Here is a 16,940-nt window from a genome sequence, read left to right on the forward strand (position 1 = left end):
CCCAAACTCTCTTCTTGGTGATCCATCATCCTACCAAGCGAATTAAAAGTTTCTCCAAGAGCACTAGCAAACTTCTGAGGTTATTGGTCCATTTGACTGATGCAGGTCTCACCCAGAAATGACCCTAAAGTCCCAGAAATCCAAATCCCTCACTGCTGTATAACCTCTCCACTCATACATTCATAGAATCATACAGCACAGAAACAGGCCATTCGCGCTGACCAGCGATCCCTGCACATTATTACTATACAATAAACTCTCTTGAATCTTGAATCACACGATGAGACAATCTTTTACATTTATACCAAGCCAATTGACCAATAAACCTGTATGTCTTTGGAATGTGGGAGGAAACCGAAGATCTGAGAAAACCCACGCAGGTCACGGGGAGAACATACAAACTCTGTATAGACAGCACCAGTAGTCAGGATCGAACCCGGGTCTCCGGCACTGACAACTCCGGCAACTCTACCGCTGCGCCACCGTGCCATCCCGTGACTAATTAAGGACATTCATTTGTTCTATTCTCCTATTTCTGTATGTTGACAAATGGCATGAGATTAATTCAGAGATTACTTTTTCCTTTAAGGTACTGCTTTCATGTTATTGGTAACAACACAGCCAACAATTTCTGTTTTTCCCACTCTCCCATTTCAGGTTGTTCTGCAGTTTTTCAGCATCATTCACCTATCCATGTTCTCCAGAGATGCTGCCTGACTCGCTGAGTAACTTGAGTCTTTTTTTGTAAAGCAGCATTGCAGTTCTTTATCTCTTCACATTTCATTGATGCTTATAGGATCGCAATTCCATAGCTATTGCACCCCAAAGTTTCGATTAAGTGCTATGGATTTCCAAAGTTGGGGAAAACACTATGAATGCAAGTCTCTCTGTTCTCTCTCAATATAGTAAACCCTTGTTTTAACTGACCCCTTTATAATGGATTTTGGATATAATGGACTGACCTGCTGACACCAAGCTCCCTCCCCTCACACCAGCGCCTGTATCTTTCTGTTGGCCATTGTTTTGTCCACTCAGCCTCTTCCCTCCTCCACCCCCTTCTCCTTTTCCTGTTGTTTTATCCATTCCACCGCGCTCTCCTCCCACTGCCAACGCCTCCTCCCATCACTCAGTCCACTCAGCTCCCCCCCCCTCCTCACCGCTACCTCCCCCGGAGTCACTAGCATACTCCACCTTGGAAGATTTTCTCCACCTTGCAGAGGAGAAGGAGGAGGTAACGGCAGTAGTGAGAACAAAACAACGGGTGAGAGGGGAGGGAGCCCCGAGGTGACCGAGCGTTCTGTTGGTAGTGGCAACCTGAAGAAAGCATGTCCTGTCGGGGGCTACAACTGGTGAAGAAGGGCTCACTGGTGCAGAACAATGGCATTGACACGTGGTTTTAAAGTGAAATAACACAAAATGCTGGAGTAACTCAGCAGACTGAATCCCGACATCACCTAAAGAGTCCCGACATCACCTATCCATGTTCTCCAGAGATGCTGCCTGACCCGCTGAGTTACTCCATCACTTTGTCTCCTTTTGTGTATTAACCATCAACTGCAGTTCTTTGCTTCCACTATAATGAGGGTTTACTGTTCTCATTTGTATCATTTTGTTATAAAAGTGATAGACAAAATATTAATTGAACACTATGATTGTGAGGAAGTGTAACCTTCATGGGCAATCTAAGCAATTTTGTTCACCTGTGAATAACAAAATTTATTGCAAGTTTTGATGCCCTTTTAAATCAATGAAGATCGATGAATTAATTTAAATATTACTAAAACTATTATTCATAATTATGTTTTGAGAGCTCATATACAACAGAATGATTTATAACAAACAGGCTTCAACCCTTCAAAATAGGGGGGTTGCACGTAAGGTCACTGGGTCATAGGGCTTGACGCACGGAGCCGCTCAATCCATCTGGAGGACATCCGTAACTTCCGGTATATGTCATTAATGCAAGAAACGCGTACTTTCCTACCTGTTAAAAACCGCCAAAATGTTGAATTTCTGTGCTGAAAAAAATTGTGGAAGTCGGGGTAAGTGTGAGAGACATGTACCCAACTTTAGAAATCCAAAAGTGAAGCGAAATGAAGGTAAAGATAAGCAAGAGCTGAAGGGAGAACAGCAGCTAAAGTGCTTGGCGAACATATCGGAATTGAAAATATTGGGAATTATCGCATTTGCTCACTGCATTTCATCAACAGTAAGACATTATTTGTGTTTTTTCTTGATTCCTTTGGTATCTAAAAAGTCTCAGAAGTGATAAATCTGGCTGTAAATTTTTCTTCAGATGCGTTTTCATTTTGTATGTAAAAACCCACTTGAGAACCATGGGCAATTTAAAAAATTTACAGCCAGATTTATCACTTCTGAAACTCTTTAGATGCCATAGGAATCAAGAAAAAACACAAATAATGCCTTAGTTGATTAAATGCAGTGAGCAAACGGCCTCACTCAATAGGCCTGACTTTGGGGCGAACATGGGGTAGGGACTGGACATTGTGCCTTCCCCCACAGTGGTATCCATTGTGGGGGGATGATTTTTTTGTCTAATTTGTAGTCCTGTAGGTCTGTGTCCAAGATGGCTGCCGTGAAGGGAGAGTGGACGCTGGCGCGCTTTAGCTGCCGCTGCTCTCTCTTCACACTGTGTTTTTGATTTTCTGTTTTTGGATTGAATTCTGTTTTTAATTTGTGTCTCTGTGATGTCTTTATTACTTGTTATATTCCGATTATATGTTATTCCGATTACTATGTAAGGTGTCCTTGAGATGTCTGAAAGGCCCCCATTAAATAAAATTTATTATTATTATTATTATTAATGTTCGCTAAGCACTCGGGCTGTTGTTGTCCCTTCAGCTCTCGCTTCTATCTACCGTCATTTCTCATCACTTTTGGAATTCTGAAGTAGGCTAAATGTCTCACACGCTTATCCCGATTTCCATAATTATTTACAGCGCAAAAATTGACAATTTCAGCGGGTTTTAACGGGCCCGCTACGCTGGAAACAATGGTAAGTGCCTACCTGCAGTTCATCGCGTGTACTCCATTTGGAGTAGCGTAGCAACAGTACGGGTCATGTGTCGTGACCCGACTGCCGTGAAACCTCCCTATAGTAACAATAGCAAATACTTACTTTTTACAGACTTGAGTGAAGAGATCTTTTGGAGTGACAACACTCTTTTTGGTATCTTGAATTTCAAGAAGAAATTGATGCATTGCTGACGAGAGTGGGCCGAGTTGATCAGCATGAATTTCGAGATGTCGCTGATAATTTAAAATCAAAACACACACACTTTTAAAAACAAAGCTAAAATTACATCCTCAATAATTTACGAAGATGTTGCCAGGACTCAAGGAATTGAGCTATAGGGTGAGTTGAGTAGGCTAGGACTCTATTCCTTGGAGCGCAGGAAGATGAGGGGTGATCTTATAAAGTTGCACAAAATCAGGAGAGGAATAAATCAGGTAAACACAGAGTCTCTTGTCCAGAGTAGGGGAAATCGAGAACCAGGGGTTTAAAGTGCGGGGGAAAAGATTTCATAGGAACCTGACCCTTCAACCAGGTTCTTGAACCACTACCTCAGCACCAAACCACTACAGACTTCACTACTATGGCTGTTTTGTGCTGTTATGGCCTAGTTTACTTTTGAATCATTTACAATTTATTGTATATTCATTGTCGTTGTTGCTCTAATAAGCCTGCAAAACTGCAGGCGAGTAATAAGATAATTGATCTGTTTCATATGACAAATTCAACACTTGACTCGTCGAAGATTCACAAAAACTAGGACTGGGAATATTCACGTAAAATCCAAAGATAGACAATCTCTATTTTGTTTAAAACAAATGGCATATCTATAATGGGATATTTGCAAATTAATGGAAGCATTCCAAGCAATACCCACCAAGTTTGAAGAATCAGGAGTCATAATTGTCACAGTATTTCCATTCGTTTTTATTCCCTGAATCGTCTCTTTTAGCACATATGTCTGTGACAAGATCTAGGATTTTTTAAGAAAAACAAGTTTGTCAGTTTCAACGTTAAAAGTTACTACAAAGTATTCCTTACAAACAATGCGACAGTATTATTAAAGTACAAGCTGCAGCAAAAAGGAAAATGAAAATATACTCTGGCTTTCGAGTAAATGTCATAAAGGCTTGAGAACAGTGTCAAGTCTTCCTATCACTTTATCAAATCAGGTTAAACGAGTTGCTAGAGATTCTAGTGGTAATTATATCCTGTTTAATGATTTAGCTAGTTACAATGTTTCATTTATTTTGGGATCTGGGAATCACCAGCAAGCCCATTCTGAATTTCCCCCGAGAAAGTGCCAATTAGCCTGTTCTGGTGAAGGTACTACCACTGCTGTTCGACATGGAGTTCCAGGATTTAGCCGCAATATATTTCCTAATGAATGAAAATTTGGAGGAATGGTGTCCCATCTGCATGCTACCTTGTCCTTCTTGGTTATAAAGGTCAAGTGTTTGGGAACTGAGTAAGCCATGCAAGCACAATACATGTTGTGGATGCTATACACTGCAGCCAGTGTACCAGTGAGGAAAGGAATGCACATTTTAAGCTGGTGGAGTGAGTGCAAATTAAGTAGTTTGCCTTGTCATGGATGGCATCAAGCTGCGACTCTGCACACCCAAGCAAGTGGAGAGCATTGCACTAGGTTCCGGATTTGTGCCTTGTCGATGGTGAAAAGGCATACGAATGCCAGGCAACGAGTCATTTGTGTCTTCTGATCTGCTTCTGCAGTCATATGTGGCCAATCCAGGATATTGATGGTGGGAGAGTCACCAATGACAATGCCATCGAATATCAAAGATAGATGGCACTTTTGTGGAGTGATTGTTTCTTACTTGCCACTTATTAACCCATGTCCAAATGTTATCCAAGTCTTACTGCATTCAGGTATGAGCTGCTTAATTCATTGAGTTAGTTAGCTTCTGAGTTTTCCCAACCAACAAAATATGGACTAGGTAACCAACAGAAACCATGGTCAGTATTTCATGTTAATCACCTGTAGGACTGCATTGAAAAAACATGTATTCCCAAGATTGCTGAGTCCTTTTACTGACGGTTGTTGGTTGCTCTGTCGAGAAATCTTCTCTCTCTCAATTTCTGTTGCATTGTCTTCCTTTCCCTTATCCTGATCTTTTTCATGTGATGGTGGAAGTACAGCTGTAACTAGAAATATGGAGCAATTTAAACTCAATATATTTGTGCTAATCACATTAACCTTTCTCATCAACAACTTCTCTCAATCCAATGACAAAAGTCAATTCAGCAACATTGCACCAACACAGACTGAAGCAACACATGCATTTAATTGCTTTCCCAGATAAGTAATCAATTGTCTTCTTGCAGTCCTTAATTCAGTGGGAAGATTCTCGAATTCAGTTTTAATCCTGGAGAGTGCAACTTTCAGCTTGCCCAAAATACAGCGTGTTACATTGGGTATAGCATTACTAATTGCATAATTATGAAATAATGATGTATTTCAATTAGCAATGTCACAAAATTTTGAGATTTAAAAAATCAAGTCTGTAATTTATCCCATCAGATAAAGCATAAAAAAAAGTTTAATTTGACACCTAATTCACTTTCATATCTTCAGTATTAAAAAAGTTATGGCCATTTTCATACTCGGAAATTAGCATCTTGTTCCCTATTGCTTTTTCATTGACTTAACACAGCTGTGATCGAGAACAGTCAAAAGCCCATAACTTTCTTAAAAATTAAGAGAACTGAAAGAAATTTTCAGTTATTATAGATTGAAGCATTCTGAAACAAATATGAAACAATCTTACTTAGATGACTTGAAATTAAAGCATATAATTAGTTAGTTACCTAATTGTAGCTAATTACAAAATTCAATTACTAGATCTAAACATCTACCCATTTCTTAAGAATAGATTAACATTTTTAAATTGCCTAAGTGTCCAAATAACATTCACACAATAATTCACAATATAACATAATTTTTAAATCTCATTGTCATGGGTTTATAGGCCAAATGGAAGGAGTTTAATGTTTAGTACCTGTAAATTAATGGCAATTTAAATCAGGGTTTTTCTGGAATGCGACCATTTGGAACGTTGCGGTTGTGGTGATTTAGTCCCCCATATCTGCAGCAAAACACTGCCGGTTCGTACGGGAAAAAAATCACCGTTTCGCAACTTAAAATGTGAATTAGATGCATCTTAAGAAACACTTTTATACATATAAATAAACTTTCTTTTACCTGTCCCCTACGTAAAATCCGTCCCCGTTGTCGGCATTGACGGCTTCAGAAGCTGATTTTAAAATCTCTCCAGCGATTAATTGTTTAAATTTTTTTTTTAAACGCACAGAACGGCCGTCGGAACGATTCTTTAGCAAACGATTGAACTCCAACAAAATATAATCCAGGACCAGGTCAGAGAAAACCGCGTTTTAACCGCCCCCCCCAAAATCGCGCACACGGCTAGTGGCAGAATTGCAGCGCCGCTGAAGGTAAGTATTGTAACATACCTACTTCTGGATAACTCACCTTCTTTAGACGATTTATCAGCAATCTTTTTTTGGACTAATTTTACAAGTTGTCCTAAGTGATCTTTGTCTTCATAATAAGCATCATTATCACACAAGTAGCACCTGCATTAAAGTAACTAAGAATTAATTAAATCAAGCGCAAGACAATGCGAACATTTAACCGCACATTTAACCATTCTTTCTAATCCTTCTCACTTTTTATATTTACAACTTCATTTAATTGTACTTTCTCGTAGTACATTTTTAAACAGCTGTCGTCACCCTTTCTCAGTAGCTTACACCAATTATCCAACTTCCCCTTCCCCACATTTATTTAATCAAGAGACAAAGTTATCACATTATTTTTTTTTCCAAAATCCCTCTACGGCCATTTTCTGCGGTGTAGAAAAAGGCCCTTCAGCCTACCTCGCCTGTGCCAACCATCATGCCTATCTATACAAATCCCTCCTACCTGCATTATTCCAATTCCTCTATGCCTTGGTCAGGTATCCATCCTTCTTAATTGCTCTAACTGTACCTGCCGCCACCATTTCCTGTGGCAGCGCATTCTATACACCAACCATTCTTTATGTGAAAATAATACCCCTCATATCCCCTTTAAACTTTCTCCCTCTCACATTAAACCCAAGCCCTTTTAGATACCCCTACCCTGAAAACCAAACACTAGGCAGCTATCTATGTACCTTAATTTGATATACCTTTTCGAGACTTGGAGCCTTATGGCATCGAAACAGGCCGATCGGCCCAACATGTGCGTGCTGGCCAAGATGCCCCATCTAAGCTCGTCCCATTTGCCTGCGTTTGGTCCATATCCTTCCAAACCTTTACTATCCATGTACCTTTCCAAGTATCTTATAAATGCTGTTATAGCACCTGCCTGAACTACCTCCTCTGGCACTCATCTTTACTCCAAAGAAAAAGGACCTTATGCTTATAAGGAAGTTATGCTTATAACTCAAGCACTCCAACCCAGGCAAAACACTTGAGAATTTTCTGCACCATCTACTGCTTAATTACAGCCCTCTTCGAGATTATCCGGTGATACTGTAAAATTTGTGCTGTAAATACTGTAAATGCCTTGTGGCTTTTAGTTACGCTGGCTGGTAGAAAATTATTTTGTAACGGAAAATTCGGAATCTCAAACATACATCGGTGGATCCTCCCTCCAACACACTGTTCCACGCATTCATTAACTTTAAAAAAAAAACTAAAAAATATCAAAAATGTTTGCAATGTATTTTATTGATCCGGTATTCGATTGATGTATCCCTGTAATTGCTTAATCGAGATCCAAGATTCAGGAGAGTTTATTGTCATGTGTCCCAGATAGGACAATGAAATTCTTGCTTTGCTTCAGCACAACAGAATATAGTAGGCATGAATACAGAACAGATCAGTGTGTCCATATACCATTATATAAATATATTTATCCAAAATAGTGGTCAATAATATATTTGTGGGCTACACTTTGCAAGCACTATCCGATGCGAGATGTTGAACCTACCATACACTCCAGTTGTCCAAACAAAGAGCCAAAGAATGTGCATCCGAATGTGGCTCTTTATAATGTTGAAGAGCATGTTGTCCTTCCGAATCCCTCCCACAACCCTGAAAAATACAAAGCCATGGCATAAATAACGGGTGGCGAAGTGGTAGAGTTGCTGCCTTACAGAGCTTGCAGCGCCAGAGACCAGGGTTCGATCCCGACTATGGGAGTTTGTATGTTCTCCCCGTGACCGCGTGGGTTTTCTCCGAGATCTTCGGTTTCCTCCCACACTCCAAAGACATACAGGTTTGTAGGTTAATTGGCTTGGTATAAGTGTAAATCATTCCTAGTGTGTGTAGGATAGTGTTAATGTGCTGGGATGGCTGGTCGGTGTGGACACGGTGGGCTGAAGGGCCTGTTTCTGCGCTGTATATCTGAACTAAACTAATTGTGCAATGCTGAAGAAATATTTATATTATATGAAATAGCCATCAAAAGTCTGGAGTTGGTGGTGTTGGATCTCATGAAGAGGTTGATAAGCCTTTGGTTAGGCCATATGTGAAGTATTGTGTGCAGTTCTGCTTACCCCATCACACGATTAATGTGAATGAAGACATGGGAAAGTGCAGAAGAGGTTCACCAGGATATTAGGAAAAAACTAACTGCTGGAAGAACTCAACCCTCTGAGTTCCTCCAATAGTTTTTGTTTTGTGCTCCAGATTCCAGCAGCTGAAGTCTCTTATGCCTTCGTCAGGATGGTGCCTGAATAAGAGGACATTAGCAAGGAGCGGGCAGACAAGCCTGGATGGGTTTTATCTGGAGTGTCAGAAGCTGAGAAGCAACATGATAGAAATATGTAGAGAGGCACATGGACAAGCAGGAAATAGAGGGATAGAGACCATGTGCAGGCAGGTGGGATTTGTTAAATATGGCATCATGGTTGGCACAGGTATCACAGGCTGAATGGCTTATTTCTGTCCAAAACCATCTTCTTAACTTCTTAAATCCTTTGCTTCTCATGGGAGCATAGGCCATTGACAAATGTCCTCCACCTCACTTGGTTGTTGGCAGATCTCCCCAGTTGAGCCCACTTTCAGACATTTCTGTCTGGACACCTCTTCTCCAGCTGTTCCTGGGGCAACCTCTTTTCCTTTTTCCTTGGGGGTTCCATTTCAGGGCTTGCCGGGTGATGTTTGTGGCAGGTTTCCTGAGGGTGGGTCCCCAATCCAACTCAATTTTCTCCTTCAAATTTGTAAGTCAATGGGCTCCTGTCTTGTTCTTTTCCACATGTTCACATTGCTTATGTCTCTCCACCAGATGTTAAGTATTCTCCTAAGGCAGGTGTTAATAAATGTTTGCAGCCTGTTTATAGTGTGTTTTGTTGTTTTCCATGTCTCTGATCCATACAGCATCACCTGTTTCACATTTGAATTAAATATGTGTATTTTGGTGGTGATTGAGATGAGTTTGGAGCTCCAGAACTTCCTGAGCATGTTAAACACCACCCTAGCCTTATTGATTCTACTTTTTATGTCTGCCTCTGCCCCTCCGGTGATGTCCACAACACTGCCTAGGTTTGCGAATGTTTCTACCTCCTCTAGAGCAGTGCTGTGCTGTCCGAAACCAGGTTCCATGTTTAAACTCCCGTATTTTGGTTTGTATGCACCTGGACATACAATATTGGATTCTGTTCCATTCTGTTAGTAGTTTGTTTGTTTGTTTATTTGTTTTTTGCACAAAGTCCGCGAGCATTGCCACTTTTCATTTCACTGCACATCTCGTACGTGTATGTGACGAATAAACTTGACTTGACTTGACAGGTGATGATAACAATCAAAGAGGATCACTTTCTGATATTAACAGACCATTAGGGGTCCAGGGACAATTTTTTATACAAAATCTTTTTCTGCAGATCGCAGATATGTTCGATACAGGAACAAAATAAGGTAGGTAAAGATATACTGGTCACAGCAACGCAATAAAGGGTTAGGAAAGAGCAAAATCTGACCAATATGGATCATCTGTCCAGCAACCATAGTCAATGGGACAAGGAGTCAGAATGTAGAAACAAAAAACTGCAGATGATGGTTTACCAAGGAAAGGCACAAAATGCTGGAATAACTCAGCGGATCAGGCAGCATTCCTGGAGAACATGGATAGGTGACGTTTCGGGTCGGGACCCTTCTTCAGAATGATTGTAGGGGTGGGAAGAAAGTAAGGTAGAAGAGTGGAGGGGCAGGATAGAGCTTGACAGGGCATAGGTGAACACAGGCGTGTAGCGCGGGGTTATTAGACAGATATTTGGTCAGTCCCAAGATGAGAACACACACACACACACACACACACACACACACACACACACACACACACACACACACACACACACACACACGGTGTGAGTCAAAAAGATTAGAGAATTGTGAAGCTAGAAGATTGACACGGTGCAAATTGTGTAGGAATGTAGATGGAAGGGGACAGAAGAGACAGGTGCAAGGGCAGCCTGGGCTCAGGAGGACGGTTGTTTATGGGGGTGGGGGGGGGGGGGGGAAGGAGAGCGGATGCTTTGTAGAGGTTAAAGTTGTAGATTTCAATGTTCATATCGATGGGTTGTAAACTATCCAAGCGGTAGATGAGGTGCTATTCTTCCAGTTTGAGTGTGACCTCACTCTGGCAATGGAGAACGCACAGAACAGAAAGGTCAGTAATAGATCGGGAAGGGGAGTTACAATGGTTCGCATCTGTGAGATCTAGAAGGCCTTGGAGGACCGGGCACAACTGTTAGGCGAAACGAACGCTGTTTACCCTTTTTTCACTGATGTACAAGAAGCCACATTGTGAACATCGGATGCAGATGAGGTTGGTGGAGGAGCACGCGAACCTCTTTCCCACCTGGAAGAACTGTTAGGCTCCCTGGATGGAGGGAAGGGAGAAGGTTGCAGCAGATGGCCGAATAAAGGGGTGGTTTATGTGGAAAGGAATGAGTGAACCAAGGAGTTGTGGAGTAAGTGGTTTCTGTGGAAGGCAGAAAGTGGTGGAGATGTGGTGGATGGTGGGATCAGGTTGGAGGAGCTGGAGATATCAGAGGATGATGTGTTGGATGTGGAGACTGGTGGAAAGAAAGGTGAGGACGAGCGAAACTGTATCTTTGTTGCATCTGGGGGGAGGGGGGAGCGAGAGCAGAGCTACGGGGCACAGAGGAAATGAGCGTAAGGGATCCATCTATAACAGAAGAGGGAAAGATGGACACAAAATGCAGGAGTAACTCAGCAGGACAGGCAGCATCTCTGGATAGAAGGAATGGGTGATTTTTCGGTTCGAGACCTTTCTGCAGACTGACATTCCTCACATCGAGACCCTCCTCCGACCTCATCTACTGTAACCACTGTTCCAGGTGTAGACTCCTATATTTCGGCGAGACCAAGCACAGGCTCGGCGATCATTTCGCTGAACACCTCTGCTCAGTCCGCCTAAACATATCTGATCTCCCGGTTGTTAAACACTTTAACTCCCCCTCTCATTCCCATACTGACCGTTCTGGCCTGGGCCTCCTCCACTGTCAGAGTGAGGCCCAGCGCAAATTAGAGGAACAGTACCTCATATTTCGCTTGGGCAGCTTACACCCCAGCGGTATGAATATTGACTTCAATAACTTCAAGTAATCATTGCTTTGCCTCTCTCTCCATTCCTCACTCTTCCTAGTTCTCTGACCAGTCTGACTGGCCCCGTGATTAACTTTTATCTCTATGCTTCGTTGCTATCTTCTCCTAGCTAACAACTATACCACATTTTTCTTGATCTACCTCTCATTTGATGTCTCGTTTTCACACCTTACCCTTCCCTATCTTTGTATCTCCCTCTCCCCTGACAGCCTGAAAAAGGGTCTCAACCTGACACGTCATCCATTCCTTCTATCCAGAGATGCTACCTGTCCCGCTGAGTTACTCCAGCATTTTGTGTCTATCTTCGGTGTAAAACAGCATCAGCAGTTCCTTCCTACACAGAAGAGGGGAAACCATGTTAAGGGCCTGTCCCACTTGGATGACCTAATTCACGAGTTTAGAAGACCCTAGCCGAGTTGAAAAAAAATGTCATGGTCGTGTTGACTCGCCGAAGTAAAAGACCTCCAATGACCTCCTACGACTATGTCTACGACCTCCTACGACTATATCTACGACCTCAGTCTTCCACACCTAAGACCAACTACGATTAGCTACGAGTGGAAAATGATCACTTGATAAAATGATTTCATTTTTGCTTTTTTTTTTTCTCGGGCCATTTACCGACCTACGCCTAGCTACAACTACCATCACGACCTACTACGACCTGCTTACAACCTACCTATGAGTAAAAAGTATTGATTTTTTCCATGCCGACCTTTTTTTTAACTGGTGGACATTTTTTTTTCAGGCTGAAAAAAACGCTGCGGCCTACTTGATGTCACGAGTACCTATGACTAGAATCACGGCCTGCTACGACCATGCTGTGAGTATGAGTCAAGGGCAAACTCGGCAGAGGTCGTGAATTAGGTCGTGAAAGTGGGACAAGGGCTTTAGCTCAAGAAAGAAGACATCTTGAATGTCCTTGAATGGAAAGCCTCATCTTGGAATTTAATTAATTAACAAATGAACCAATACTACGTAAAGAAAAAAATGTAGTTTCAGAAACCACCAATCTCAATAAACAGTGGACTGACATTGGACTAGAAAAGTATGGCTGCAAATTTAGTGATCTGATCCAACATGCATTCACTGAATGGTGGGGAAGCTAAATTTGCTAAATTGCCACTTTGACATTGCAATCTAACCAGTTATTGGGCAAAAGGTCAAGAAATTATTAATGAGAACATACAACCCTGCTTTTCAGTCCATCTTTGTCTGTTAAATCGCTTGCCAATCATTGGTCGCATTTCAGCTTTTATAAGTAGCAGTACACATTGAGTTTCAATTTTTAAAGCTAAATCATGCCTAGAGGCTGCAAGCAAATCACTTTGAATTTAACAATGGGAACTGGTCACCCAGGCGTGCTTTACACAGAACTCAGAATTCTGTGGTCCAAGATCACTATTTCTCATAGACAACCATGTACCTTATGCCCACATTTTAAGCACAGCCAGACAGATGGAGCTTCATCGGTTTTCTCACATTTTCCCTCCGTTTTGACATCGTCTTTGCAGTCGTCACAAGCATTGCACCAAGGTTGCGCCAAACGCTTCTTAATTTTGCCAAGGTTCAAATCCTTATGAAAATGTGTACATTGAGGCACTGAAATTAGGGTGAAAGACAACATTTAGTTTGGCACACATGAGTTTTGCTGGACAGATGTTTTTGGTTTTCGTCATTACAAATTTTCATTCTAAAGTTATGAAAGTTTGAAAATGAATTGATGAAATATTAACATTTAATTAAGGCATACGACTTGAAAATCTAGCTCTTCAATCCTCCACCTTTCGAATGCTCTGTTGCCAATTTGTGATATCTTGACTCAACACATCATCCTGCATTCTTGACGGCACAAGTGCCTGTCTATTCCGTCCACTGTCGAGTTTCTGACCATTACTACCTTACAACATTTGCTTCTCTCTCTTATGCAGCTGAGCCACCCATACTGCCCTGATTTTGGATTCGGCGGGACTCTCTGGAGGCAGCTCTGACATGGAGAAATGGTTTTGGAATGAAATGCACAAAGATGCATTTTATACCATTTGAAGAGGACCGAGATACTTGTGAGAAATCCAATGAGTATTTTAATTTTTGTATTTCAAGTACAGTGTTGGAGCAGATATCGAATTACATTTTATGGAGCCATTTCTACATGAAAAATGGGACAGGGAATATAGCCCCGTGTATTTAATGATTTGTAGTGTGGAAATTCCAAACTTTATCTTGGAGTGTGGGTGACATCGGGTGGCGCCACCACAGTGGCTGCCTCGCCAGCAGCTGTTAGTCCTTTCGCCTTATTTGTTATTTTTAGTGTGTCTAAATGTATGTCTTAAATGGTTTTTAGTATGTCTTATGTAGAGGGTGGTGGGGGGGGGGGGATAGGGGGAAACCGTTAGTAGGAGTCTGAAGCAAGGACTACCTGAAATTGGAGAGGTCAATGTTCAAACCATTGGGGTGTAAGCTACCCAAGCGAAATATGAGGTGCTGCTCCTCTCGGTGAGACCAAGCACAGGCTTGGCGATCGCTTTGCCCAACACCTCCGCTCAGTTCGCAATAACCAACCTGATCACCTCAGCACTTCAACTCCCCCTCCCATTCCGAATCCGACCTTTCTGTCCTGGGCCTCCTCCACAGCCAGAGTGAGGACCACCGGAAATTGGAGGAGCAGCACCTCATATTTCACTTGGGTAGTTTGTACATTGACTTCTCTAATTTCACGTAGTCCCAAATGTCTCCTTCCCTTCTCAGCTCTCCCTCATCCCTCTAGCTGCTCCTCTTCCTTTCATCTGGCTCATTCGCGGGGCCTTTCATTGCCCGGCGCGGCTTAAAATTGGCTGGCGGGGTCTTCAACATCGGGTATCTCGATCACCTCGATCGCCTCGATCGCCTCGATGCAACAGTTTGATTTTAAGCCACACCGGGCGATGAAAGGCCCCGCGAATGGGCCGATTCAGCCCTTAAAAAGCATCTGACACCCGCTTGGATCTTTCAAAAGCTGCACTGTGATAAATAGAGACAGGATGTTTAGGCACTAAAAAAAACTCTGAAATACGCAGGCAAAAAGGCATAATAAAATTACAAAAAAAGGCACCAAAAAGGCATTTACTGACAAAAAAGGCATAAAAAAGCATGCATTTCCACCACCAAAATATGGTTAAAAATGATAATATAAAGGTATACTACATTAAATGACCAAAGTTGCCTGGTTGCACATAATTATACTAGCATTTTTTTAAGAATTATCTGGTGTTAAATTATGAGAACCTTTTGATGCTACCTTTGAGAACTTTAGCTATGTTTTGTATTTGTTCAAGATCTTTGTTAGCTAAAATCACTCTCTCACACATTTTCCTTGTATGTATTTACCTCCATCACCAGGAACTTTACGAATATCGTCAGTTACTTTGTAAGAGTAAAAGCTTAGTAGAGTACAGCAGAGCCATGTACCCCACCTAGTCAAAACGGGCTGAGGAGGTAGCGGAATCTCGGGTGCCATTTCCTTGAACAACTGCACATTTGACGGTGCTTTGAGGAAGATTTTCTTGACATTGGAAACTAGGCAATCGACATTTGGAATCAAGCCACGTATGTGCTTGGCAACTCCATGAAGTCCTTGAGCTAAGCATGTCAAATGCAACAATTTTGGGGTCTAAAACTTTAAGAGCACAAGCAGCTTTTTGCATGTACGGAGCTGCACCAGTCACAACAGAACATTTTCGTGTTTTATACCTTCTGGCCAAAGTACAAGTGAAGATGTAAACAACTGAGCAATAGTTGAGCAGTTTGACTTCTCCACTACTTCTAATGTCAACAAATACTCCTTTGATGGTTGACCTGCCTCCAGAGTATCGATGACCACATTGGCAACATTTCTCCCCATAGCATCGGTTGTCTCGTCTATTGAGATCCATATTGTGTTGCATGCAACTTCATCTCTGATTTTCTGCACAACAAAGTTGAAGTTGCTGTCAACATAATTTTTCCGTAATGTGTTCCTCTGTGTATTTCTCTAAAAAACCTCTGAGAGATTTGTTTTTCAATTTCCACAGTGGAATTCCAGCATCAATGAATGCCTTGCACAGATCACTCGAAAACTCAGATTTGGGACTGGAGCCAGCAGTAAATGTAGTGAGGAGACAAGCTTCGGTATTTTGCTTGGGTAGTCTACACCCCAGCGGTATCAACATTGACTTCTCCAATTTTAGATAGCCCTTGTGTTCTCCCTCCTCTCCCTCCTCCCCCTTCCCAGCTCTCCTTCTAGTCCTACAGACTCAGCCTCTTCCTTTCTTTTTCCTTCCCCCCCCACATCAGTCTAAAGAAGGGTCTCAACCCGAAATGTCGTCTATTCCTTCTCTCTATAAATGCTGCCTCACCCGCTGAGTTTCTCCAACATTTTTTGTCTACCTTCAATATTTCCAGCATCTGCAGTTCTTTCTTAAATAGATCTTGGAGAAGACTGAACCAGCAGGCAGCGGCACGAACGAATAAACGACCGATGGTGGCACCCCCGGTTTTGCCCCGGTGGTGAACATTTTCTTGTAACTTATACTATGATAACGCGTTAATAATAACATTAATATTAACGTGTTAACATAGAAAACGTCATTGTAATTAGGGTACAACTAGAGAAAATAGCATGACCTTCTAGCAAAACTGGGGAAAAAAAGGCGGATTTAGGCACTCGATCGTGAAAAAGGCATTATCTTGGTGAAATCTTCAAAAAAAGGCATGAAAATGCACATGGCAAAATCCTGGCTCTAGTGATAAATAACACTTAAACAAATAAAACTGAAGCAAATAAAGGCAAACAGAAGAACCAACCTTGGAGGGGGAGAGAGAGAGAGGTGAGAAAAAAATCCGGAATAACGTGAGTGACCATGAATGAGGGACTTACCTGCAAACCAGCCAGGAAACCCGTTCGACCGGAGCCCTTAGTGACCTGACCCATTTAATCCGTTACCCGTTTAAATCTTTCCCATCCACCAATACATCCAATAAGTTCAAATTGTAATTGTACCCGCATCAGACAGCTTTAAGAAATTCTCCGTGAATACCTTCAGTAATACTTGAAGGTCAAAATACAATTGGTGACACATCGTGTTAATACGATGTTAATAGAGACATTTAACAAGCGCTTAACATTGACACCCCCACTGTCTCGCAGAAAGCGGAGATTATAATAGATATTTTTCCATCAAATTTCGAAATCCGGATTACAAAACATGGGGGGGGGGGATTGTCCCCCACC

The 16,940-nt window shown here is 41.9% G+C and overlaps 1 protein-coding gene across 6 annotated transcripts in view; it reads right to left on the reverse strand.

The window, feature by feature from the left end:
* The window catches only part of usp16 (ubiquitin specific peptidase 16), a 46,855-nt gene that overhangs the window by 17,657 nt on the left and 12,258 nt on the right, over positions 1-16,940 (reverse strand). For 3 of the 6 annotated variants that reach the window (XM_033033256.1, XM_033033252.1, XM_033033253.1), the window contains exons 3-8: positions 13,119-13,294; positions 8,052-8,155; positions 6,546-6,649; positions 5,034-5,200; positions 3,912-4,007; positions 3,140-3,270 (exon numbers count right to left, since the gene is read on the reverse strand). In XM_033033256.1, coding sequence (XP_032889147.1) covers positions 3,140-3,270; positions 3,912-4,007; positions 5,034-5,200; positions 6,546-6,649; positions 8,052-8,155; positions 13,119-13,294 — 778 coding nt within the window. The remainder of the gene's footprint in view (positions 1-3,139; positions 3,271-3,911; positions 4,008-5,033; positions 5,201-6,545; positions 6,650-8,051; positions 8,156-13,118; positions 13,295-16,940) is intronic. The other 3 variants (XM_033033257.1, XM_033033258.1, XM_033033255.1) reach the window with 2 other exon arrangements.

The sequence above is a fragment of the Amblyraja radiata genome, chromosome 14, assembly GCF_010909765.2.
Source record: "Amblyraja radiata isolate CabotCenter1 chromosome 14, sAmbRad1.1.pri, whole genome shotgun sequence".
Taxonomy (NCBI): domain Eukaryota; kingdom Metazoa; phylum Chordata; class Chondrichthyes; order Rajiformes; family Rajidae; genus Amblyraja; species Amblyraja radiata.